The 24593-nt window shown below is 57.9% G+C and overlaps 1 protein-coding gene across 1 annotated transcript in view; it reads right to left on the reverse strand.

Annotated features, from left to right (window-relative positions):
- Positions 1-24593, reverse strand: part of MACF1 (microtubule actin crosslinking factor 1) — a 146877-nt gene that overhangs the window by 44674 nt on the left and 77610 nt on the right. The window contains exons 46-57 of the mRNA XM_082494162.1: positions 24374-24497; positions 23658-23866; positions 22966-23283; positions 22005-22171; positions 20707-20863; positions 19739-19856; positions 18212-18274; positions 17165-17406; positions 16574-16703; positions 15555-15754; positions 14346-14841; positions 12273-13744 (exon numbers count right to left, since the gene is read on the reverse strand). Coding sequence (XP_082350288.1) covers positions 12273-13744; positions 14346-14841; positions 15555-15754; positions 16574-16703; positions 17165-17406; positions 18212-18274; positions 19739-19856; positions 20707-20863; positions 22005-22171; positions 22966-23283; positions 23658-23866; positions 24374-24497 — 3696 coding nt within the window. The remainder of the gene's footprint in view (positions 1-12272; positions 13745-14345; positions 14842-15554; positions 15755-16573; positions 16704-17164; positions 17407-18211; positions 18275-19738; positions 19857-20706; positions 20864-22004; positions 22172-22965; positions 23284-23657; positions 23867-24373; positions 24498-24593) is intronic.

Here is a 24593-nt window from a genome sequence, read left to right on the forward strand (position 1 = left end):
CCCCCCGGCCACCGGCCCCGCTACCCCCCCCCCCCCCCGCCCCGGCCCTTTGTCCGCCCCCGGCCCCGGGTTTTCCCCCATACGGTGTCTAAAGGCGGTTCGCCGCGCTGGGAGGGGGCCTGGTCGCCCCCTCCATCCCCCTTCCCCTCGCCCTCCCCCCCCCTCAAAGAACCGAGTTATTAAATCACCGAGAAAAAAAAAACAACAAACAAACAAACAAAAAAAAAACCCACCCCCAAAATCCCCAAAGTACCATTTTTTTTTTGCCTTCCCCGAAGCCACCTCGCTCCGCCAGCGCTCCCAACCGCCCCGCCAAAAACCCACCCGCAACTTCCCACCGCACAGCTCGCCGGCTCCTTTCCCTAAAATAAAACCACCTCAAACCCTAATTATTACAGCCGCAACCTTGGGTCAGCATCCTTCTCCCCCCTCCATCACCCTCTATTTACCCCCCCCCATCTCGGAGGGTTTTAGGGATTGGGGACACGTTTAAAGCGGCTGCCGTGGGGCCGGGAGGCAGCCGGGGCGCGTGAATCACCGCTGCCAAGTGATGCCGAGGGAAGTCGCAGACTCGGGAGAGAAAACAGGAGGGCTCGAAACAGCCTCCACGCATCTCCAGGCAACAACCCGCCCCACCAGCCCACCCTGCCATGCTACTTCGGGGAGGAATTAGAGCGTCGGGATAAAAATATGAGAGGCAGGTGCACTGCGCACCCCGATAGTGCCAACGCCGGGAGATGGTGACCACCACCAGCTGCACCCCAAAAGCCTCCCTGCCCCGCCGTGGCCATGTTACAGCCCAGAGATTGAAGCCAAAAGAGATGGAAAGCCTGATTTTTTTTGGATGCGCTGCAGGTGCCTGCCCGCCGTCTCTGAAAACACCGGGGCTTGGTCAAGGTCACGGCATGGCGGCAGTGGGAGCCCGGCTTCCCCGTCCCCAAGTCCTCAGGATCCCCGAGTGCCCCGGCACCGGCTGCACACACAGCAGCTCCAGCACCGCGTTCCCCAAGGGACTTTTCCCTTCGGAGACATGGGAACGGGTGTTTTGTAGAAGGGGAGGGTTGGGGGCCACGGAGGAGGAACACCCGTGAAACGGCCCGAAGCGCTCGGCGGGGCTGGTCACACACCAGGAAATCTTTGGAAACCTCTTTTCTTATTTCCATCATTAAATATGACCAAGAAATAGGGTGGGAGGAGGAAAAGAGGGGACTTGGGAGGGGTGTACGAGCAGCCACCCTCCCCGCAGTGCCTGGGAGCCCCTTTGCCCATCCGTGTCCCCTCCACGTTCCCCCTCGCCCTCCTGGACAGACAGACGGTCAGGGCTGGCCCCACAGCCTCCTCCGTTCCCGGCTGCCAGCACCGCAAGAACGTCCCAAGCCCGGATTTTTATCCTTGGCGGGGGACACACCGGCTCTCGGTCCAGGTTATTAATCCGGCGCAGCTGAAACAACAAGAGACGGAGGGCCGCGCCGTGCCAGCGCTCCGGCAAAGCCGCCCCCGGCTCCCCCGCTACCACCTTGGCCGGGAGCTGGCGGAGCAGGAGCAGGAGCAGGAGCAGGACCGTTACCGCTCCGGGGCCCCTCCGCAAGGAATCCCAGGCATCCGGGCTGGGGCGCGGAGAGGCTTTTTGTTCCACTTCGAAGAAGGAACGATCTCTCGACGTGGAGCTGCCGTTTCACAGCCAGAAATTCTTTTCCCATTTCCTCACCGAGTCACGTGCCAGAAGCAAGCCAAGTCTTCCTCCGACACATTCCCCCCCCCCCCAAAACCATTAGGGAAATATTCGGCAAGCACTAAAGCCAATTAAAAACCTGCTGTGCCTGGCCTGAAGATCCCAGCCGGAGGTCTCGCAGGTTTCCCCAAATCACGGCTTTAAGCCACTGAGTGCCACCCCGGTGACGGGGACAGAAGCCGAAGGCTGGTGGGAATTGCAACTTCAGGGTTTGTACTGAGCTTTGCGTTGGTGTGAGGGAAGGACAGGGCAGGACGTGAAGGTCCCGGCTGAATTTTTATCCTTTCGGGTGTCTCCGAGCGGCGCCGGCACGCGGAGCTCCGCCAGCAGCGAGCGCCGGGACCGAAATAAAGGGCTGCGAGAGCTCCAGAGCCGCAGCTCACTTGGCAGCCGGCCGGACCTGCGGCGCGGTGGCGGTGGTCAGAATGGACCACCAGGACCCCTCATGTGGCTTTTGTTCAGTCGCCGAACCTCCTCCTCCCCCTCACCTGCCCCGTTACCAGCAGGTTTTGGCCAAACCCGAGTTGGGGTCCATGGCTCGGGCGCTGGGATGCCCGCGCTCCGGCAGCCAGCTCGCCGGGGGGAGAGGACCAAACAGCTCTACTGAAGGCTGTCACCCAACTGTCACCCAGCTCAGACCCCCTCCTGCCCTGGAGCCACCCCAGACCATCTGACGGCCGCATCCCGCAGGTAAAGACCCTCAGCTAAAACCCAGCCGGAGGTTTTTCCAGGTTTTCTCCAAGCAGGAGCATCCCCATTTGTCTCCCAGACCCGTAGGTTTCGTGCTTTCCTCATATGGCCACCGGCCCCAGGGCGCAGGGACGCGTGCCCTCCCCGTCATGGGGTGATGTCACCCTGTTTACGACTGCGTTACATCCTGCCCGCCGCTGCCGCCACTGTTTACATGGGAAAGCGGTATTTGGAAACCAATATATTTTTAGCTTTCTTTTAATGCATCTCAGCAGCTGGAAATGAGGGACCTGTGTTATGTGACGAGCAAGAGAGCCCAGAGACAGCTCAAGATCTCTGATGGACACGGCGCTAATGAGCCCAAGGTACAACCAAGGGCCGCCTTCATCCTCAAAGCTCCTTTAATCTTCACCTCGGTGCCCTCCTGCCCTGCGCAGTGCAGCACCCGCTCGCCCAGCCCGGCCGAGGCGGGAGAGCTCCCGCCTTTGCACCGCGAGCTTTGTCCCTACAGGTCTTGTCCCCCATGTCTGACTCCGTGAGGGTCACCGTGTCCCCCATGCCCGACTCCGTGAGGGTCTTCGTGTCCTCCATGCCCGACTCCGTGAGGGTCTTCGTGTCCCCCATGCCCGACTCTGTGAGGGTCTTCGTGTCCTCCATGCCCGACTCTGTGAGGGTCTTCGTGTGCCCCATGTCTGACTCCATGAGGGTCACCGTGTCCCCCATGCCCGACTCCGTGAGGGTCTTCGTGTCCTCCATGCCCGACTCCGTGAGGGTCTTCGTGTCCCCCATGCCCGACTCTGTGAGGGTCTTCGTGTCCTCCATGCCCGACTCTGTGAGGGTCTTCGTGTGCCCCATGTCTGACTCCATGAGGGTCTTCGTGTCCCCCATGCCCGACTCCGTGAGGGTCTTCGTGTCCTCCATGCCTGACTCTGTGAGGGTCTTCGTGTCCTCCATGCCCGACTCTGTGAGGGTCTTCGTGTGCCCCATGTCTGACTCCATGAGGGTCTCCGAGCCGGTGGCGGCAGGAGGGACTGCTGGGTTGGGACACGGTGCCACATCCAAGCATGGCAGAGGAGATAAACCCCGAGTGCCTCCAGCCCGGCGGAGGGACCCGGGGTGGGTTTCAGCCTCCCTCAGACACCGCGATAAAAGCACAAAGCCAAATCACGCACGTCCAAAATCTGCCTTAGAAACAGATTTTTAGGCTTCGCTGGGATTTCTACTGGAGGATTCACGTTTTTTAAATCCTTTGCTGCATTCGTCGGAAGGTCTGAGGGATTTCTTTATCTCCCTTTCAGTGCTGCCGCTCTCCTAAAGTCGCTGCTTTTGCCAAATCTTTGCCATTGGCCTTTCGGCGCTGCGTGGGCGAGCCCCGAGCCCCGAGCCCCGAGCCCCGAGCCCCCAGCCTCTTCCAGCCAACAGCACCCGGGCTAATCCCACCCCACCGTGCCGGGCTGGGTGCCCCCTTACCCCCTTGCCTTACCGCTGACCTCAAAGCCATTTCACGTCAGGTCTCTGCCACCCTCCCTTCAGATGCTGTTGGTGACGCGGGGAGCCATCGCGCCCTTCCAACAGCCATTCGCAACCTGTAGCCCATTAATTCGGGACTTGTCTCCGTAGGGCTGTGGGAGGAAACCTCGCTCGGCTCCCCGGGGGTCAGCACCTCCACTGGAAAAGTTTTAGAAAGAGTTTAAAAATCAAAATCGCAGCGAATTGTTGCGCAGCTTGGATGTAGAGATGCGGGGAGCGCTGCGTTTTTTGGATTTATTTTATTTTTTCCATGGCTGGAGGAGCTGCACTGTAGCGCTTTCCCCGCAAGGCAGCTAATATAGACGGCGGTATAAATAATTCTCCTGAATAAAAGCCCGGAGCCCACGTGTTACGGCAGCGCTTAGGCACAGCCCCACACCGTGGCATTCGGCACGGAGCCTGGCACCCCGTCTGTGTACACAGAGCACCCCAAAACCGCCCGGGAGTAACCCAGTCCGGGACTGCGAGCGACGGGTAGAGCCCCGTGCCGGGGCGGTGGGTCCGTGTGACCGGGGGCTTAGCTGGGCACGGGAGGTGCAACCCACCAAAATGCCAATTTTTGTCCTCGGCTGCCCAGTTTTCCTGCAAATTGCCCCCCGTGGCTGCCAGGCTTCGCTCTGCTGCTGCGCGAGGGTGGACGAAGCACCCCGGGCTCTCCGGCCATCCCGCTCCCCGCTGCCACGGGGCACGGTGCTGCCACGGGGCACGGTGCTGCCACCCCGCTGCCCACCCCGGGGTTTGGGGAACTGCGGAAGCTGCTCCTCGCCCGGGGTCGGAGGAACCGGGGAGAGCCGAGGGATGGGGGGTGATTAACTAACTGCTCTGGAGGCTCTTTAGGAAGTGAGGTAAGTGCGTTATCATCCAGAGAATCCTCTGGATGGGAGACATTTTAAACCACTCCTTCGGCAGAAGAATTGGCAATTGTTCTTGAAACGCCACGGTGACTAATCCAAGCCCGAGCCCTTCCCCAAAGAAGCCCCCGTCTGCTCCAGACCCACCGGCCACCATCACTCCCTTCTATGGTGGCCAACGGTGACTCGCTCGGACGCTGCGGGGTGACGGGAAAGTCCCCTGTTCGCTCCGCCGTGCGCTTCCCTACGGATCGCCCCCTCCACAGCCATGTCCCGCCAGGACCGGGCTCCTCTCCCTCCTCTGCTCAGCCTTTGCAGACAAAAAGCTTCCCATCTCCTCCTCCCGCGCGCGGATCCTCAGCTCTCCCGGTCTTATGCAAAGCCGGTATTTTTAGTATCTCCTGGAAACGCTGCGAAGTGTCACCACCACCAGCTAACGAGCGCTCCTGCGAGAGGACATTCCTGCGGCCACCTCCCCCGGCGGAGACCTGGCAGGGTCACCAAAGCATCTGCAAGTGGGTGGCTCTGGAGCACTGACCCAAGCCGGCTCCTGAAAGGGACTGTTTGATCGCAGCCTAATTGTTTTACGGTCAAGAAAAGAAAAGAAAAAAGAAAAAGCAAAAGCCTCGCTCTGATTTGGTCGGTCTCAGCAACTCTCGGCTTAATTCGCTCTTGTTCTCGGCTCGCTGGGGGCGAGGGAAGCGCCGGTGCCTCTGCTGCCCGCTGACGAGCCAAGGTCAAAGCCCGCCCGTGGCTCGCTGATGAAGGAGCACACCGGCCAGGCTCCCCTGGGGGCCGCCCAGCTCCGGGGGCCGCGTTCGCTCTTCCCTTCTTTATTTATTTCCAAGGAACGAGGAAGCTGCGAGGGGCCGCTCGTGCCGGTGCAAACGCGTTTATTTACAACACCCCCAACTTTACCGGGTTCGAAGCGCAGCAAAGACCACTGAGGCTTTGCGGCTCTGCTCCGGCCACTCGCCCCCGCCGGCATCGGCGACTGCCCCGTCCCCCGGCACAGCCCGTGCTTATCACCCCCCATTTATCATCCTCTTCTCCAGCCGGGGGAGATGGTGCCTTTAAGGCAGCTTAACAGCTGTCAGAGAAGAGGCATTTTTGCGTGTGTTGCTGATGCTGAAAATACTAGCCAGAGATACTTTAAGTAGGGCTGGAAAGCGTTCAACGAGAAGACACCGTGGTGCAGCCTGTCCCCGCTCCCAGCCCAGTCCCACCCAGCTGCTCCCAACTGGACGACTGTCGGGAGCCGCGCGCATTCCTCCGGGGGCACAGAAGGGTTAAAAATACCCTCGGCCGAGCTGGGGCACAGCAAGCGGCAGAGTTGTCCCTTCCCTGCCCCATCCCATCCCAGAAACCCACCTCCCCTCTCCCACCCACCCCTGAAGCCCCCACTGGTGATGCGCCCCCCCACCTCTGGGGTTTTCGGCTATGTAAGTGGGTGCGGAGTTACCGAAAAAGCCTCCCCGGAGTCCCGGGCTGGGTGCTGGGGCATCGCCTGCGGGGACACGTGCCTGCTAGCCGCAGCTAACGCGCTGCCTCGAGAAATTAAGGCTTTGAGCGTAAATGCTTTGGTGTAAATACCTCGCCTCGTCAGCACACGGATTTGTTCCCGCTCTCCGGTTCAGCCCCGCGACCCCGAGACGGGATGACGGTTTTTCTCTGCCTGTCCTCCGGAGCGGCTCCGCAGCGGCAGGAGCAGAGCCACCGGTCCCGGAGATAGAATCGTAGAACCACTGCATCATTTAGGTTGGAAAAGACCCTTAAGGTCATCATACGTCTGTCCTACACAGGAAGAGCCCAAAACGCCACTTGTGCAATCGGGGACCGCGCTCGTCCCCAGCCCGCTGAGGAGCGCGCTCCGCAAACACAACTTCTGGGAAGAAACCACCCAATGTCCACAGAAGCTGTAGAATCTCCATCCCTGGAGGGGTTCAAGGCCGGGTTGGACGGGGCTGGGAGCAACCTGGGCTGGGGGGAGGTGGCCCTGCCCAGGGCAGGGGGGTGGAACGGGATGATCTCCAAGGTCCCTTCCAACCCAAACTGTTCTGGGATTCTATGATTTCAATCCTTCTGCAAAATAACCACCGTGAAACCCCGCACGGAGCTGGGCAGCCAAGTCCCCGTCCCCCATCTCCTTTGCCACCACCGCAACGACAACGGCTCACGCGGGGGGTGCGATGCCCGTCAGCTCCCGTGTAACCCCGAGGCCACGTGCCACCGGCAGCCCCCTCACCCCAAAAGCGGCAGAAAGAACTGGGAGAAGCCCAGGGACACCAGGCAAACGGGTATTAGCAACAGCGGCGCTTCTGATAGCGCCGTTGGGTCAGCCCCCTCCCCCGAAAGGTTGGGGGAATTAAGAGAGTCATAAATAGAGCGCCGAAGAAAGCCACCGCGAAGGGGGGCAAGCGGCAGGGCGGGCGCGGGAGCGCATGGGCTCGCAACGAGCGCCGGCTAATTGCTGCCTTTTACTTAGGGTGAAGCGGGGAGGACCCGGAGCAGGATTAGACAGAGCGGCATCTCAATGGCGAGATGACTAATGCCGTTCAGGGCTTTACTCACGCACTGCAGCACCCTCCTGGGATTTCTTCCCCGATCTTTTTTTTTTTTTTTTTTTTATTTATTTAAGCAGACAAAGAGGGTGTTGGAGGCACGAGGGCTCCGCGAGCCCCGGACGACCTGACCCGCTCTAAAATAAAACGCGAGGTTTTTTATCAGTTATCCCTGTCTAGGGATTCTCCCTCCCCCTCTCCATCCTCCAGCCCGAACCCTTTATTGGCGTGAAGGCGCCGTGCCCGAGCTCACCGCGTTGAGCAACTCCCGGTTTCAAATAACCTCCCCAAAAATCTGCGGCAGGGAGGAGAGGCGGGAGCCCGAAATCCCATCTCCTCCCTCCGCTCCCCACGACCTGCCCTGGCAAAGCCGTCGCCTGCGAGGGTGGGATGCGGTGGTCCCTTGTTCCCCCCCTCCAGCCCCCCCCTCCTCTCCGGTTGGGGCAAGGGTGGGGTTTAATTAACACTGGGAGGCGAGATCCTGGATAAGCGGGGCGGCGTGTGCCAGCTGCGGCAGGTCCCGGCTCGCCGGCATTCCTCCGCCGTGCCCCAACGCCGCCAGCAGACGTGGGGCCAAGCGCAGCTGCGGTGACGGCGGGGGCCACCGCCGGTTCGGCATCGGGAGGGGGCGGCAAGGCGGTGGAGGTCCAGCCACGCGCGGAGGCATCGCCACACGTCTTCTCCTTCCGCCAACTGCGTCTGCACCTATTCGAACACGACGGTGACCGTTTGGTTACGTCAAGTTTGGCGTTTTTCCTTGGGTTTCATTTTGGGTCGAGTTCTCCAGATTCTTGCAGAAATCCCTTCTGGGCAACTCAGAAGGAAGGCAGGCTGCCCCGGTCCCGCTCTCATCTTCGTCACGGGCAGGAAAGCGTCCCCAGCAAAGCAAAACCACTCTGGCATGATACAACTGGGGAGGCGACGGCGTCCCTCCACTCCCGAGCACCGCTCTGGACTGCAGCGAGCCTAAAAACCTCTGCTCGCGCCTTCGACCCAGAGCGTTCCGCTCTGCTTTGTAGGAGAAATAGGGCAACGTTTCGAGTCCGTCCAAGAACAACACGGTGAACCAAAAAGGGTCTCGGCTCAGAATTGCCAACGCGAAGTACAAGCCAGGCTTTGAAACCCAAGTTCAAAATCCGCTTGTGTAAAAGATAAAAGTCAACAAACTCAGGCTTGAGCCCGCTTAGCCAGGAGGCCAGGCTACCCCGGCACAGATGCCTTCCCCCCAAAACCACCAAAGATTTTGATTCCATCAGCTCTCCGCGGCCCCGGCTGATGGATGCTCTCTGGTCAGACGGGACGAGCCCGCGCCTGGGGCTTTTTGGCAGCACCGCTCCCAACCGGCAAACCTCACCTCTGCTTCTTGGGCGTGTAAAGGGACATCAGCCCCTCGCACTGAACGGCACAAGATTTATTCAAAGTATGGCATTAGTTTCCCAGTTTGGGGGAGGAAGGGTTGTAAGTCGGGGTCTTCCAGCTCGGGGGCTGCTGACGCTGGAGAAAACCCCTACGCCTTCGCGTGACCCTTCATCTCTCACCCGTACCTGGGGAACCGCTTCCCTGGGGAATTCCTGCTGTTTGCTAAACTGAATCAACCTCGCTGTTATGTTTAGTAACATTTCAACTGTTGCTCATTTGATTCCCGTCATTAAAATTTAATATTAGCATAAGCTTTGAGAAACCTGAGCTGACAGCAGGGAGAGCGGAGGGGGAAGAAATGCCCCAGCCTGAAAGCTCCTCCGAGGAGCTCTCGCTGGTGGCCGTCGCTTGTCCCTCGCGCCAAAGAGCCCCACTGGGCCGCGTGATGCTCGTGGAGATGCAGCACAGAGAGATTCTTCCAACTTTTAGTACTCTTTTACAGGAAAAAGGACGGACAGAGCAGCAACGGACAGAGAGTCGCTTGGGTTAAACTCATGCTGAAGATCGGGAGTTAAAGATGAGGTTCCTTTGCTCTGACAGCTTAACATAAGCTAAACCCATGTTACTCTTCTGCAGTGGAGCTGCATCTGAAGCGATCCATCAGGATGTCCATATAAGCACAGGCTCCAAACCACAGAAATGCCTTTCAGCCGCACTTGATCTCACCATAAAACCAGGGGCGAAACTAGACGACCCCTAAAAGTCTCTTCCAGATGGGTTTCTTGCAATCCTCGAACATACATGGTGCTCCGACCCAGTCCCTACGCAGTCTTCCCCCACCTCCCCAAGGTCAGGTCTATCCCCGTGGTCGCGGGAACCGGTGTGGGCTCAGCCCCCCCTGGGCAAATCCATCCCCACCCTCGCACCCGCTCGCTCAACCGAAACACCTCCTGCAAACAAAGCTTCCCCCCTTCCCCCAGCGAGATCCCACAGCTGCTTCCCAACCTCCCGCCTCCGAGAAACCCGGCCAGGAGCAGCACTTCCAGCAGGAGAGGGCTCATCCCTCCCGTAGCCAGGAGTAGTGCCTCTGGGACCTGGGAAAGGGGCTGGAGCGGAGAAACGTACGAGTGGCAGTTCTCCAAAAGTTACGGGTTTGTTGTAGGTTGTGGCCTTTCGGGGCAAGTTTGAGGGGCGTTTGCAGGCGGGAAAAGAAAAATATATGGGAAGCTTCACGTATAAGCAGCTTCGTAACTCATCTGTTCACGGCCCCCGTCAGAGCCCTCAATATATCTTCTTTATTAAAATCTGGACACAATGAGTCCAGAAGTGCCCACCTTTGTCAGGGCGGCATTGGCAACGTGCCTGGAGCCCTGGGGCCATGCCTAATTTGCATCTCATTTACACAGATGTTCATTAAAATTAATGCCTTAAGACATAATATCTGCCCTCATTCGAGCTTTCTGGACAGACGGACCGCGACGGCTCCCGGAGAGCCCCAACCACCCCGTCCTCCTCCCCACGCTCAGCTGCGTCGGCCCCACGCCGCCCCGGGGAGCGCTGCCCTCTGAGGAGCTGCCTCCGGTCCCCCCCGCCACACTCCGCGTACGTCTTGTTTGCAATCCAAGAAGGGAGACGTTCGTGATATCGTCTTAGGAGCTGAGAAATCAAAGCTTGGTGCAACCAAAAAAAAGCCCCCCGCGCTCCCCGCCTCCCCCAGAGCCCAAGCCAGGCTTCTCCACCGCTCTCCCTCCGGCACGTATGGAGCACAGACGGTCCCTGCTCGTATGCCGCGACGCCCATCCACGTGCAGATCGGTATCTGGGATTGCGTTTCCCCTTAGAGACAACCGTAAGATGAGGCTTTGCAAAGATCTGCTCTGCAACGTTTCTGGTTCGTGCAAAAACGCCTGCTCCCTGGATGAACCGCGCACGGGAGGAATGCCGCTGCGTAACCACGAGTGCTCCATCCCCCCTTCTTCCTTCTCCCCCGTTTTATTCTCAGCCATCGCACGGCAGAACTCTACCACCACTGCTGCAACTTTCATTTTCCCCGCTCAGCTTCCCGTCAACAAAGACCCCAACTGCACCGTGTGGCCTCGATGGCCAACGACTGACTCCTGGTAAGGGCACGTCACCGTCACCGTCCCCCCCCTGCCCCAAAGCACCCTTGGCTCGTGCAGCTCAGGTCACCGTTGTCTTAAAGAGTCATCCTCAAGGTCACTGAGATAGAGACCACGTGCAAGCGCTACGACGGGTTAAGCTGCGCCTGCCAACCCCGCTGGGCGCCCGCCCGCCCGAGCGATCTTCACCAATGCGGCGTTTCGTCATCGCCGCTAATGAGACCCGCTCAGCCGGGAATAATCCCTGGCTCTGCAGGGAAGTTTCACTGGTTTTAAGGACTAGAAACTCCTTTTTGGATGTATCTGTTCCAAGCGACTGTGTGGTGTTTAATGATGAAGTTAAATCCTTCCCATCGATATAAGCTCAATGCGAAAGAGCGCCCAACACAAGAGTTAACAGCAACGCGATCGGACGAGGTTGAGTTCACCCCGTCCGTAACACTTCCAAACTCTTTTTTTTTTTTTTTTTTTTTTTGGATAGGCAACCCCTAAACCAGAAATACCTTGTCCTGGTGAAGGTTTCACAGAGCTATTAAGTGGTGGAACGGGATCAATTAGCCATGAGATGAAAAGTAAATGGCTGTAAAAACGCCTCCCCCTCCCAGCCCCCATTACCACCAGGAAACGAGCAGCCAGATGTAAATCAGCCCAATCATCAGCTACCGAGCGCATCAGTAATAGAAGTTTCACAGCAAGAGAATTTCTAAGCAGTATTAATATAATTAATGTAGTGTAACAGCATGACCCAACACCGTAATACTGTATATAAAAATACCAAACACGCTCCAACTCTTCCCTCTCCCAGCGTTTCAGGCAAGCCTCGGTGGTCTCTAGCAGCTCTTCGCTGGAAACATGAACAGCCCCCGGCAAAACTTTGCCTTGGTTTCATTCCCTGTGTGTGTCCCTCGTCCCGCAGTTTATCTGTGGCTTTATTTGTACTCAAGGACCCCAAAAATGGACTTATATATGTCCCAGAGGAAGCGAACAACAAGCAGGAACGGCAGACCACGTGGAAGGACCTGCTGGCTGATCTGATCTGATCTGGACGAGGCTTTCAGATGAAGCCAACTTATAGTTAAAGGTGGGCTCAAAAACATCCCTCCCTCCCCCAAAACCCAAACACCAACCACCTCTACAAGCCCACGAGGTACTGGCACGCCAACATTACACATCACAAGGAGAACAGGGAAAAGGTTTTTTCCTCCCAATCACAAAATCTTTCTGCATCTCTGCACCGCAGACTACCAACTCCAGCAGCTGCGCTTATATTCTCCAGCGCACGGCTATTTTACTACACCAAAACCGCTGATGTTACAGCAACGAACAACAAAGCCGCGATAGCCTGAAGACTAGAGGTCCTACACAAAAGACCACAACAGTAGACAGACCTTCAAACACCACCTAAGAAACGTGACAGCATAAAGACTTACCTTGAAGTCTGCCAACTGCTGGTTGATGGTGTCCACCTCAGTTCCCACCACCCACTGCAACGCCTCGTTCTCCTCCGCCGCGGTCGTCATGTGGGTCAGCTCCTTCAGCCTGCTGTAAAAGTCCTCGACGCGAGACAGCGTCGTTTCTACCTGCTCCTGACGGTTCTTGCCTCTCTCCGTCAGTTTGCTGCACTGTTTATTCAGCGTCTCCAACTCACGTTTCAGTCCTAATAAATCAGGGCTCCCTTCCTCCTCCAGCATCTTCTTACATTCACTTTCAGAAGCTTCAATGTCAGACTTCAGCCTGTGGAGTTTGCCCAGGAACGTGCGAACATCTTCTGCTTGGGACTGAAGGCTGTCAGAGTCTCTCCCGATGGGGCCCATGCTGTCTAGCTCATCATCGAGATCCGCCAGTTGAGAGAACATCTCCCTTACCCGATTATTGAACTGGCCGATGCCTTCCAGCTTGTTTTCCATGAGCGTACAGCAGTCGTTTACTTTCTGCTTCACAGCTTTGAAGTCCTGCTGAGCCACCTCAGCTTGGCTTAAGAGCTGGGAGCAGTCGGACCCGTCTGGGGCATCTTCTACTAGACCTTGAGTGAAGTTTTTCAGGTAATCCACTTGTGGTTCCAGGGCCTGCAGCACCTCCTGCTGTGCCCTGAGCTTCTCCAAATTCTTGTTGCTGCAGGCTTGCGGCCCTAGTGCGTCATAGATCTCCAGCTGGTGCTTGGCCCCTTCCAGCTTCTTCTCAATGTTCTTGAAGCTCTCTTGAAACTCCTTGAGCCTCTGTGACATTTCTTCGATGGAGCCTGTCTTGGCTTGCAGCTCTTCTGTGATGGCATCCATCTTTTGATTGATCCCAGCCTTCTCATCCCGAACGTCATCCTCATCGGTTTGAGAAGCGTCAATCAGGATGTCGGCAGCGCTGTTCAGCATCTCCAGCAAGGACCGGCGCTTCTCCACGTCACTCAGCAGAGCCTTTGATCTCAGAAGAGTCGCCTCCAGCTGCACTGGATCCAGAGTCACTTCCAGCTCTGACATCTTTGCCTTGCAGTCCTCCACCCAAGGGAGGAGGTCCTCCGTGTGCCGTTGATACTTCTGAGCTTTCTGCAGACAGTCCTTGAGCTTAGAGTGTCTATCAGCAGCCTGTCTGCTGAGCTCTTCCCAGTGTGTTTTGAGGCTGACCAACTGGTTTTGCAGAGTGGTCTTCTCCTCCCCAGGCTGGACAGAAAGCAGCAAAGATTCTCCCTCGGCTACAATCATCTCGTAGGAGCCACTGTGTTGGTTGAGGCTCTTCTGGAACTCTTCTTGTTCCTGAATTTGGCTCTGTAGCCTCTCCAGTTTAGCAGAAATAGGTTGGCTCTGAGCTTGCTGGCACAGTTTGTCATCGAGCCAGGTCCTGAGTTCATCAAACATATGCTGGAACTGCTGGGAACTCGCAAGCGCAGTCTGCAGTCGGTTCATCCGGTCGGCTGAAATGGAAATAAGATTAGAACGCCACAATTAAGCTGAAATCAAATAAGCAAAGTGCAATTATTTAAAATCATCTCAGATGCACCAACTGTGTTTTGATTAACAGGAAGGAGTTTTCCATTGCATCACGAGCCTTTTTGGTCGCCGATTCATAAATTTCTTAAGTAGTAACGGGTAACGATAACGCAGTAGTCTCAGTTCTCCTGACTAGTCTCGAAATGCAACCTCTTAGAAACCAGAAGAGACATCCCAAGGGTGGCCAATGGGTCTTCTCCATGCCCCATTCTGAATTTAGGAACCGTTTTTTTTCCCCCCAAGCACAGCACCTGCCACGCTGCCGCACGCCAGGCAGCCTTCTTGAAGAGCCACGTGAGTGGGACGGAGCATCTCCGCTCCCTCTCCAGGCTCAGGTATGTCTGGAGTGTGAATTCTTCTGTGCCCAATGCCACATAGACCACCCGTGAAACACCCTCAAAAAGGATAAACGGTGCTTCCCCTATTATTCCTAGAAACCCAGTGATGGGAGAGCCCTTAGGCAAGAAGCAGGGATGGGGTTTGACATCCCAACATCTCTTAAGCTACTTCACCGCGCTGTCTCACCTGCCAGGTCTTCCAGCCCTTTGAGAGGCAGCGCCACCGTCTCCAGACGTTTCCTTAACTCATCTTTGAGATACTGCTCCCCAATCAGGACAGAGAGGTCGTCGCAGAGGGTCTGAGCCTCTGCGATCTCCTCTTCCAGCTGCTCCAGGTCTGAGCGGATCTCACTGGTTTCCTCCAGCTGCTGTTTCACGGCATCGGGCTGGGTGCTGACGGCAGACTGGCTGCTCAGGCGCTGCCCGACCGCCTTCACCTTCTCCGAGAGGCCCTGGAGGAGCTCCTGGTACTGGGTGCTCTTCACTATGGCTTGGTCAATTTGGCTGGAGCGGGAATTGAGGCGTTCCGTTAGCTCGGCCCATTTCTGATTAACCCCTTGGAGTTCCTCCCGCACCTGGTTAGCGGATGGAGAAACATCTCCAGGGCCAGTCAAGATGCCCTGAGCTGCCCGGTTGAGCTGCTCGTGCTGTTGTCTGCGCGCTTCAAATTCCTTCAGCATAAACTGGAACAGAAATAACATAAAAATGTTTGCATAAAACTGACAGCTCCGTGTACACACAGTCAAAACAAACCAGACCTCCAGGGGCTTCATCCAGCCCACGGAATCGGTAGGAACAAGCCCTGGGGTGGGACAGCAATTGGGCTCCGCAGACCGGGATTCGCTGTGACCTCCCAACTTAAAACGCCGGGAGGGGTCCGCGGCTCCAGTGCTTTGCTCCCTCTCTCATTTCTCCTACCGCCGTGTAACGTAACATAAACCAGTTAGGTGAGAAGGAAATGTAATTCCGATAACCGGGGCGTTTTATTTTCCGACGTGGCCGGTTACAGCCACGTTAGGATTTGGAAGCAGGAGGCAGGGAAAGGGCAGGCTGCCAGCGGAGGGGCAGCATCAGCACGTCCTGCAGAGCATCAGCGCAGGTCTTGTTTAAAGCAATTTCGCTCTCCGAGAGGGGCCAAATGATTCACCGATGAGTCAATCCAGTGCGGGGAAGGGAGCTGGAGCGCTGCACCCGTTTCAAGTTATTCCCAGTACTTTGTGCTCGGTGGGGTTCGGAGGATTTGGGAGAGGAGCCGTGAGGTCTCCCAACACTCGCTGCAACGGCTCGCAAGACAAATAACTCCAAGCGCTATCTTCCAGCCCACGTACTGGACGAGACACCCTCCCTCCTTGTCCCGAAACCCACCGGGGAGATACGGACGCAGCTCCCGCCTCACCTGGACCTGCTGCTTCTGCGCGTTCAGCATGTTGGGGTCGATGGAGAGGGGTCCCAGCACGCTCATCATCAGCTCCTTCTCCAGGAGCCAAGGGCGCAGCTGGGCCTGGGCAGCCTGGAAGCTGGCCAGCTGGTTCGCCGACTCCTCCAGCTTCTGCTGCCGCTCGGCCGTCGCCTGGCTGGCTCTTTCCCACCTGCAATCTGAAGCACCCGGCGGCGTTGGTGGTGGTCGCGCTCCCGGCCAACCCCACCCCCTCCGTCGAGAAGGTTTTTCCACCCTCCCCGGGGTTTCCTCGGTGGGAAACCTCCTCGGCTTTTCGATAAAGCTACCGTGGCTCTATTGACTCTCCATCTAATAAGCCGTTACCCATTTCTAATGGCTACGTGGTCTTGAAGCTCGTAGAAAATAAAGCCTTGCAAGCAGGATTTCTGCGCGCTAGTCACTACTGCCACGAGCTGCTCTGACCTTGGCCGAGCCATCTCACATCCCTGGCTCGATAAATGAGGATACTCTCATGTGTATCAGTCCTCACCCAGCGCAATCAGATCTCCTGGACGGAGAACTCCATAAACGCGTTCCTGCTATTTCAAAGAAGAGAATCTCTGGGCTTCTTTTTAAATACACAGTCTTGTTTAGTCAACATTTAATTACCTAGGATAGCCTTACTAATGACTAGAATTTTATATCAAGCAGTGAAGCTTTTAATCAAAATAATCAACCCATGTCGCTAATGCTTTTTTTTGCCCCCCCTTTTTTTTTTTTAAAAAAAAAAAAAGAAGTAATTTAAGGAGGCGAGTCTTTAAAACATACATCCATCACAGAGATTTCATTAATCACGACAGTGCTCATCTCGGGAACACCTTGTACACCAGACAGCTTGGAGGCAAGTTCGCTATTTACTGAATTCTAATGAGAAGTGACTCTGCTCTGCCGTGACTTTGGAATCGCCCTACAATCCTGAACCGCTTCTAACGTGATGTGTCAAGACAGAAGCCTCCCTAAGTGCTTCGGGCACTTACTCAGGTCCTCCTGCATCTTCTTCCAGTTTGCTGCTTCTGGAGAATCTGGATATTTCTCCAGCAAGCCAGAAAGTGCTTCCTTTACCTTCTGGATCTTCCCCGAATTCTGTTCCAATTCAGCCAGAAATGCCTGGAAAATAATCATTTGGACTTCTTCAGAGACAGGGCAAAAGGATGAAATCACCGAGCAGGAAGGACTCAGCAGCTGCAAGCTGGAGTCAGACCATTTCTGTTCTTTGCTCTTTCATGAAACCACTTCATTTTATTAGCACTACCATGAGCTAACTTGGCTGCCAGAGCAGGGAAAGGCTGGGAATTGCTTTCCAGGAGAACTTGGAGTGACCCAGCCACAAGGACTATAGATAAGCTCATTTCTCCTGAGCCAAATGCCTGAACGCAACAGGTCGAGCACGGCACGTGGGCTCCTGCTCCACGAACCCTCCTGTGATCCCTTCTGGGGCGAGCCCTTCTTTAACCCAGGGCACATCCTCGTTGCTAATCCTTCTGGTCCTGCTGCATGAAAGCACATCGCCGACATCCTTTGGGAGGAGATGCTCAGATCCCCGTTTTTCACTCTGGAAGAGAAGTTACCTTGTTGTGCTCAGCCTGGGCTCTCATCGTCTCCGTCTTGGTGGGCGAGGAGGAGGCGTCCAGCTCCGACAGCGTCCGTTCCTTCGACTCCAGCCACTTGAGCATCGAGCTGGCCTCCTCCTGCACTTCTTGCATCTTCTCCAGCATAGCCGAGAGCTGCTGCTGCCGTTCCCGCAGCGCCGCGCCGAGGCCCTGGTACTGCTGGCTCACGTCCGACACATCGCACTGGATCTCGGTCAGATCTGTTTCCAAAAAAGCAGGCTGAGATCAGGAGCGTCGCCCGCGTGGCCCATCTTAAGTTGGACTATCGGGTACTAATCTAGCCCCGGGCAACCGCAGCCGGCCAAGCAGGAGGAGCAAGAGGCCACGCTGCCGTCCGTCTGCCGGCAGAGCGACGTCGGATTACCCTCACCTCTCACGCCAGAGGGGCCCTTCCAGTCGCACCACGAATGCGTGTTGACAGTTGGCAAACAAGGCGAATGCCTTCACGTGTGCGCGACCGATGCGAGCTGAGCCCCCCCACCCCCTTCCGCAATGTCACTGCTAATACAGTGTTAAATAATTTGACACCAAAATATAAAGCCAGTTTTATGCACCTATTATCTCGTTGAACCGGTGAACTAACAGCAGATAACGGGCAATAATTAAAATTGCTCTTCAAACTGAAGGGTCGGATGGCGTTATAATCCCTTAGAACCAATAAATTTAATTGCAGGCCTTAAAACGATCTCCCATTTATCAGCTTTCAACACCACCTGACGGGGTGTCAGGGTGCTGTCACTCCCCGAAGCCGCCCCTCTCCGTCCTTCAACCTGACCTACATCCTCCATCACCCCCTGCCCGTCCCGCGGCTCCGGCCGAGACTTCGCAGCACGGCGGAGCGTTCCAAGCCTATTTGCAGGCTCATTGCACTCGCGCCGGGATGCTGAGGGCGTCACATTGTGGTTTATATTCTCACGGATGGAAATGCACAGACAGAAACGGACAGGGAGACGGCGAGGCGGCCTCGGCACGCGCGTGCCGGCACAGCGGTGACAGCGAGCTCACCTTTGCACGTGTGGTATCCGTTCACGCTGCCTACCGACCCTCCCGGAGCGGGCAGCGCGGCACCTGAGCAGAGGGGACGGGGACAGACAGAGGGACAAGACAAGACGCGTTAGGAATGCAGACGGCAAGCGATGAACGGGCCCCTCCACGACACGGACCACACCGGCCACCAAGCACAGACACGGCCTCTCCACTCTCCCACCCGCCTGGCGCTGATGAACCCAGCGGCTCGGCGCCGAGCGATCGGCATTAGATTTGGAGCCCATTTACTTCTCCTCCTCCCAACGCACCCGCGGCCCTCCCTCTCCTGGAGCTGCTCCTGCCTCGCTGGACCAGCAGCAGAAGAGCCGCAGCTGCCGGGAGCCGGGCACCTCGCCCATCATCGCCCACGGACGCGGCTCCCGCGTGGACCGTGATACCACTGACCATCTCTCCATGCCCGGAAAGCTGCTCCCCTGCGCATGATTTTGTGAATTACACCACCAAGTGAGACTGCTCAATGTCTCCCCTGAAGAGATTGACCCCCCCCAAAGAGATTAACTCCCCCCTATTCTCCTTTTCTTCTGGGATGAAGCTATCGAAACCCACCTCGGTGCACAGACACACTCTCTTTGCCAGGAGCCTCCAGGCAGGACGCACCGGTGTCCCCTCCTCAGACACCAGATACCGCCGCTACGTTCACAACCAAAGGGGGGTTCATCGAAAACATTACCGGGGAAAACCTCTCTCTCTCTAACCACACAATTTAAAGCTTTCATGGATGTAAGGGGCTGCAGCTTTGGTCACCCCACATGCGTGACCATGTGGGTCACCCCCAACAGGCCTCTCCCCACTTCTCTTGGAGGTTTCCCACTGAACTGCTCATCAAATTGACCCCAACAAACAATTCCCATAAAGGCCCATCAGTGACGAGAGCCCAGGGACCTATTCTCACAAGCTGGAAGACATCTTCTAGTTGGTTTCCAAACGAACCAGACATAATCTCATTGCTTCGCAGACTTGAAGCCAAAAAGGAGACTAGTAAATCACGGCCGAGTATCGCAGTCTTAAATTTCATCCAGATACGAAACCCAAATACCGGAGTTGGAGTAAAACACTCCGGCCCTGCGGAGGCTGGAGCACATCACCAAGACAAAGCAGGAGCCGCCGCCACGAGAGGGCCGAGAGCCCCGACCCCTGCGTTGGGGCGGCCCGAAGCTCCCACGCTCCATCCGAGCAGGGACACGTCTCCCCGCACCGGGGCCCACGGCAAACGCAGGGTAATTCAGCGCTCGTTAGCCCACTGCAAATGAAGCCAAACTGGTGGGCTCCGAGCGCTCAATTGATGCATTAATGCAACAAGCGGCAGCGACTTGACCACGGGGCTGAGCCCCACAATACGTGGACCACCACGGGCCCTCTGAAGTTTGTAAAAAGGGGGAAACAACCCCGTTTTTCGCTTGAGGCGGGCTCAGAGAAGATGCAGCAGCGAGAGCAGAGTGCCGAGGAAGGAGGAGGCATCCTCGGGAGAGCCGGGCTGCGACTCACCTGCCTTGGACGGGGTGTCGGGGGCCGTGATCTCCACGATCAAGTTCTCCAGGAGGGTCCCTCTGCGGCCGATCTCCTCCACCTGGGCCCCCTTCCCCTTCCACTCCTCCAGGAGATCCTGGTCGAAAGCAAAGGCCGGGATCGGAGGCTGCGCTTGCCCCACCGCAGCCCTCCCTCCTCGCCCGTCACCTCTGCGGTGACCCGGTGGCACTGGGACACAGCGCCCAGGGAACTGGCGAGGGGCGCAGCGGCACAGCGCGAGCAGACGGCACCGGGAAAGCGGGTGCCTTTACGTTTATTTTCATCGGGGGGAACTGAAGAGCGAAAAGCTCTTCCCCAACTAGCAGCTGTGTCGCTTCTTATGCCTCCTACTGTTTCGGGGACCTCCCTCCTCCTCCTCCTCTCGACACAACCCAGCCTCGCCTGAGGCCAGTCCCCACAGCGTTCGGCAGAGCCCGGCGGCGTGCCGGAGCCCGGCGGCGTGCCGTGGGGTGCGAGGGCCGTGGGGTGCGAGGGCCGTGGGGTGCGAGGGCCGTGGGGTGCGAGGGCTGTGGGCGGCTCAGCAGACGCTGCTCTGCCTCTGAGTCAAACCCTCGGCACATCCTCATTTAAAGCATCACGGTGCTGGAGAGGAGCGGGGGCTCGGATGACGGGAGGCCGCCTTCCATGTCTAGCAAGGGGAAGTACCCAGCGAAAATGAGCGTAGTGGGGTCTCCCGCTCCCCAGTCCCCCCCCCGAGCTGGCACGGGGAGGGAAGGGAAACCGGGCAGCGCCCAGGAGGACCTTCCCGCTGCTCCCCTCTCCGCACGGCAGGGACCACTGCATGCACACACACGCAGGGGAGCCCCAAGATTCCTGAGACTGTAAACCACCTCCCAGGACTCTGCTTCCTGAGATTTATTCCACCTTCCAGCATTTCCACACCAGCCGTCAACTTTCCCAGGCCGGTTCCGGCTCCCGCTGCCCACCTGGATCTGCTGCCTGCACTTGTGCAGCTCCTGGGTGCCCAGGGAGGTCTCGGCGGGCGGCATTTTGCCTTCGCTCTCCTTCAGCCACTTCCTCATGGCCCCCACCAGCTTCCGAAATTCATCCAGTTGCTCCTGGCAGGACGACGCATCCTTTTCTCTGAGAGTGAAAAGGTTTCGGAGAGTCAGAGCTCGTGCTTCGCCTTGCAATTACCCCTGCTTGAATGTAGCACAGTTGTGTCTCTGGGAGCCTTTCTTTTTAGTATTATTATCAGATGTTGCTTAGGAACAGCGCAACGCAGCGCCAGCCAAAAGCGGGGTGCACGCCGCAGCCTCCCCTCGCTGCTGCTGGACCCCCCCAAAGCCACGGCCGCTGGCGCTTCTGGGGCCACTCCAGCACCACCGCGGTAGCCAACAGCCATGGGACCACCGCCGTCAACCTGCGCTGGCTCCGCACCGGGCTCTTTGGCCGAAGCGTTGGGGAAGACAGGGCTCATTCATACGGTCTCACCCCGGCCAGCTGCAGCCCGGGGGACGCCGGGATGCGCCTCCCCTCCTCCCCGGCCACGGCTCTCATCTATTCAGCCCATCCCGGAGGAACAAGGCCAGCCCCCGGACGGACGGGAGCCACGGGCCCCTCCGGCTCGCCCTCACCCACCGCAGCTGCGAGCAGCCTGCACGGGGCCGGCCGGAGGCAGCGCTCTGCGCGGCGCTGAATTACGGGGGATTGTTATCAGATTCATCTGCTTTTCCCCCATCACTTTCCCTGTTTTCCCCAGGGAGTTTGGAGATACAGCCTGGGAGGTGTAACCCTCCCCGGGGACACAGGCGAGATGTCCCTCTGACCCTGCACACGCTGTCACGGCTGATTCGAGCTCAGGCTGCTGCTAAAGCTCCCCTTTACCCTCAACCTTAAGGGGACTCTGGGGACAGGCTGCTCTGCTGTGTCACCTCCCGGAGAGCACGCCTGGAGCAGGCTCCCGATCCCCCGCCAGCACCCCTCTCGCTCCCCTCCGGCAAGATGCTCCGGGATGGAGCTGCGGCAGCCCACACGCCGGGAAACGCACGAACGCCGGCTCCTGCAGCACCAGGAATTTTTCACAACGCCCCCAGCCAAGGCTTTTTTTAAAGCGTCAGCTGGAGCGAGCTGCCTTACGTCTCCCGGTGTGGGAGGAGGGAGGCAGGAAGAGTTCGCTCGTGCCCCTCTCCGTGGAAAAGAGATCTCCGTGGGGTCTCGCTCTGACCACGAAGTCACCCCCAGACTCAGCTCCCCGGGATGCGGCCGTGGCGCTGGGACTCACCTCTCTTTTGCCAACTTCTGCAGCTGCAGGAAGTCTTTCTTCAGGCTCTGCAGCTTCTCCTGCTGCTGGGAGGCGCCGGGGGCGAAGCCGCAGGAGCCCAGCTCGGCTGCCAGGTGCTCCAGGGTGGCCAGGTCCTCCTGCTGCTGCCTCATCTCCGAATTCAGCTCCTGCCAAGAGCAAAGGGCGATGCCGAGCGTGCCCTCGCCAGCAGACTCGGGCAGAGGGGATGAACCGCACAGCCCCGCATCCCGGAGAGACTCCCTGTGGGTAGCGCCATGAATTCCACCAGTGCTGAAGCGGGGGGCACGGCTCGGTCCCAACTGCTCTGCCGGCTCCGGCTCAGCAAATACTTCAAGCAGCTGCAGGAGCAAGTCCCACCTTCCCCGGTGCTGGTGGAATGGGATGGGGGGCCCTAGACCAAGCTAAATCAACCCCCCCCAGCACAAGTGTCCAGTTTTACGCCAACTTAGAGCATTTCTGAGGCTGTCACCAAACCACTCTCCATAGCAGAGCACTTGTAGGAAGCCCAAGGGAAGAATCCTGCGCAGCCATGGCCACCATGGATCCACCAGGATCCACGGCTTCTCCAAGGGCTTTGTCACATCCCACGCTGCACTTCCGGCCCGCACTCAGGCATTTTGCTGTATTAACCCCGTGGAGTCTTTAATTGGTAAAACCTTGCTATATTTGGTCTGGCCCCTAAGAGCCTGGCTAGAGATCCCTTCGGAAAACTAGCCTGGCTCCAGGGAAATGCCATTCCCCTCTCTCACTGCTGGAAACAGCCTCAGCCGCCCCGCTCCGGCCGTGCTGCCTTCCCCAGGCAAAGAGCCAGCACAGGTCCTGCGGATCCCGCCAGCCTGAGAGGGAACCAGGGGCTGTTTGCCCGGGAAGAAATCACCGCAGAAGGGCCCTGTCCCAGAAACCCGAGGCAGATGGAGTCTTCTCTCCCCCTGCATCTCACCTGGATGTGCTGGGAGAAGCGAGCGATGTCCCGGTCCGGCTGGTTCCCGGATGCCAACATCCGCGCTCTGCTCTCCGTGAACTGCTGCAACTTCTCCGAGAGCTGCTCGTACTGCTCGACCTTCGGCAGGAGACCCTTCAGCGCATCCTCCCTCTCCCGCTGCTGCTGGCACAGCCTGCCGAAATGCTCCGTCACCTCTGCCAGCTTGTCCTGCAGGGCAGAGGCCGTGGGGCTGTCTGCCGCCTCCATGAATCGTGTCACCATCTCCCGGGTGGCTTCCAGGCAGCTCTTCTGCCTGGCGATGTCCTGCTTCAGCTTCTGCGGTGAGCACACACAAGAAAGGATGCCATTTTAGGAAGGCTCTTGAGCGAAACTGAACTGGCATGAAGAGGCTGAGCCGCCCTTGGGAAAGAATAGTCGAGCAAGAACAGTTTTCTATCCCAGTTCTCCTTTCCAGCCTGCTCTGCTTTTCCCCGGGGCTTGACAGCTAAGCCCTGCTTGTGAGCAGGGAGAGACTTTCGACAGAGCTGCGTCCTGGCTTAAAGAAATTAAGTAAAGGTTCTACTCATATCCCTTTTTAGGTTTTTTTTGTGTTTTCTGAACACTGTAGCTAACCCCCAGGAACTGCCTGCAGGGTTGAGGTCCTGCAGACAGGCGTGTTTGTGGCGGGGGAGCCCAGGGACCAGCCTTACCGCGCTCGTGGCAAGCGAGTCCTGGATGGAGGCGGAGGAGAGCGCGGCCGGCTGCTCTCCCTTCAGGCTCTTCTCGATCTCAGCCACCGACTGGACGAGGCTCTCCAGGCTCTCCTGGACGCTCTGGGACTGGGCAACGGATTTCTGCAGCAGGTCCGAGCGCTCGGCCATCTGCTGGGAGAGGCTCTGGAAGCGGCTCACGATGGCATCTGCAGAGTTCAGTGCAAAGGAGGGTCAGCGGCAAAGACCTCCTCGTCTTCTCTAGCACTGGCACAGCTGCCCAGAGAGGGGGGGAGTCTCCCCTTCTGGAGCCATTCCAAACCCGCCTGGACGTGTCCTGTGCCACTGCTGGAGGTGCCGCCGCTCTGGCGGGGGGTGGCACTGGGGGAGCTCCAGAGGGCCCTCCCAACCCTGACCATTTGGGACTCTGTGGCGCTCAGAGAGCGTGAAGGGTCACCTTTGGCTCCTGCTAAACTCGCACTGATGACGAATCCCCATCTCCAAACTCAGCAGCAGGAGAGGGGACCCAACACAAACAGCCAACCCGGACCACAGCCCTCCCCACGTGCAAACGCAAGCCCCGAAGACGCACTGCTGTGCAGCTTTGCCCCACCTCCCTCCAAAGGTGGAAGACTTCATCTTTCCTCCCTCCCTGGTTTGGTTTCACACTCTCCCCACCCGTCCCTGCCCACGCAGGCGGCTGCTTCGCTCTTTACCTGTTGTTTCCTGAATGTGCCCGTGGTCCGGGGCCGGCTCCCCCTGGACCTCCAGCAGGGACCGAGCTGCTTTCTGGAGCTTCTCCACCGGCACCTGATGCTCAGCGAGGTCTCCCTGCAGCTGCTGCTTTGACACGAGACAAGGCAAAATCAGCGGTGGGTCACAGGCAAGAGATCCGCGCCCGCGGGGAGCCCAGGGCTCCGTTTAAGCCCTGCTGAG

This window comes from Vanellus vanellus (genome assembly GCF_965231255.1).
Source record: "Vanellus vanellus genome assembly, chromosome: 22".
NCBI lineage: Eukaryota > Metazoa > Chordata > Aves > Charadriiformes > Charadriidae > Vanellus > Vanellus vanellus.